At 32.1% G+C, this 1,565-nt stretch overlaps 1 protein-coding gene across 1 annotated transcript in view; it reads right to left on the bottom strand.

Moving 5' to 3' along the window:
- Positions 1-553: 553 nt before the first annotated feature.
- Positions 554-1,565, bottom strand: part of LOAG_19040 (zinc finger protein) — a gene marked incomplete at both ends in the record, with an annotated part of 3,947 nt that continues 2,935 nt past the window's right edge. The window contains 2 exons of the mRNA XM_020451696.1: positions 554-816; positions 1,039-1,230. Coding sequence (XP_020304502.1) covers positions 554-816; positions 1,039-1,230 — 455 coding nt within the window. The remainder of the gene's footprint in view (positions 817-1,038; positions 1,231-1,565) is intronic.

Raw genomic sequence — 1,565 nt, 5'->3', positions numbered from 1 at the left:
ATTGATGATAATTTGAAATAATTTTGAATAATTCGATTATTGTGTTTATATAAATTGCAAAAGTACGATTCATTTGAGCTATCGTTTGTGCTTTAGGCATATTTTATTTATTTTAGGATATCCAAATGATACGACAATCAATAAAAGGCATATTTCATATTTATGAGATAGTCATCGATACATATTGCATAATTACAAACAATCGAAAGTATTGATTTTTGTTTTTTCAGTAAGCAAATTGTTTGTTCGACAAAAAAAGTATTGAAATTTATATTTCATTTTATCTTGTTTTTTTGTGAACAAATACAAAGCGCTGTGAAATTTTAAATAATCATATAAAAAATTTTAACCGCAGCAGATTTTACAGCTGCATAAAAGATAGGAAAATGTGGCTCATAACAAATATGGGGATATATTCCATGATTCAACAAATATTGATGTGATCGTCAGTCTAAAAAAAAGGCTTTGAAAACAAGAAGTTAGAGGTTATCCTTTTTCTTTTAAATTTTGAAATAATAAACAAATAATATACAATATATCGATCAGCATTCATTCATTCAATCATCCATTCATTAACAACAACACCGTCGAAGATGTTACCATCGTCGATATTAATATCTTCGACGTCAACAACAACATTGTCGGGGATGTTAAGATCGTCGAAGATACTACCATCGAGGTCGTCGATGATGTTGAACTTTTCTAAGGGATAGTCATTGCTTGAGCGATCTTGTTCACCCACTGAGCTTTGACCGGCAATATGATGGTTTCCAGTGTCAGCCAAATGTCCCAACTGCGAATTTCCTTCCGCTGAATCTAGAATGAACATTTCTTAGATATCACTTCATTGAATCAAACGATGTGAACAATTTATTCCACTCCACAGTCATAGATATTCCGTAACATATTTTCAAGTGCATTCATTTCAAATAGGTAAATAAATGATAAAAACTCTGCCGAATTTGCAAAACTGAGAAACTCTGTTGGAACATTTATTTTGCCTTTTCAGTGATTGTTTAAAACTGAAGAAGTATTTACTCGGAGGTTTGTGTTGACAGAATTTCTTGTGTCTGAAAAATGAGCATGATTTGCGGAATTCTTTCCCACAACCGGAATGTTTGCATTGATAATGAAATGGTTTATCGTGCGTTTGGAAATGTTCTAGATATTCCGTTCTGCTCTGTACGGTCGCACTACAATTAACGTGTGGACACTCATACTTTTTCACTTCTGAAAAACAACTGTTGTGACATTTGTGCTTGCAATTAGTTTCCCCATCATTACATTTTTCAATAAATTGACTCAATTTGAAAATTGATGGTGAAGATATCAGTGCTATAAAATGAACTTCATATTCCAATTAATTTAGAATACATGAAACTATTCACTTTTTGTATATATTTGAGACGGAATCTAAGTCTTAATGTTACATCTGATGGATGGTTACATCTGATGGCATCTCGTAAAGCGGATAGTTGTGAATTTTTGGTGTGGGCAAGAACAAAAGTTTCAATCCCACATTAATTACTGCTTGTATTTTCAACTCCACACAATTGGATGAAACT

The sequence above is a fragment of the Loa loa genome (genome assembly GCF_000183805.2).
Source record: "Loa loa unplaced genomic scaffold supercont3.1016, whole genome shotgun sequence".
In the NCBI taxonomy this organism is placed as follows: domain Eukaryota; kingdom Metazoa; phylum Nematoda; class Chromadorea; order Rhabditida; family Onchocercidae; genus Loa; species Loa loa.
This window is presented reverse-complemented; position numbering and strand designations above follow the sequence as displayed.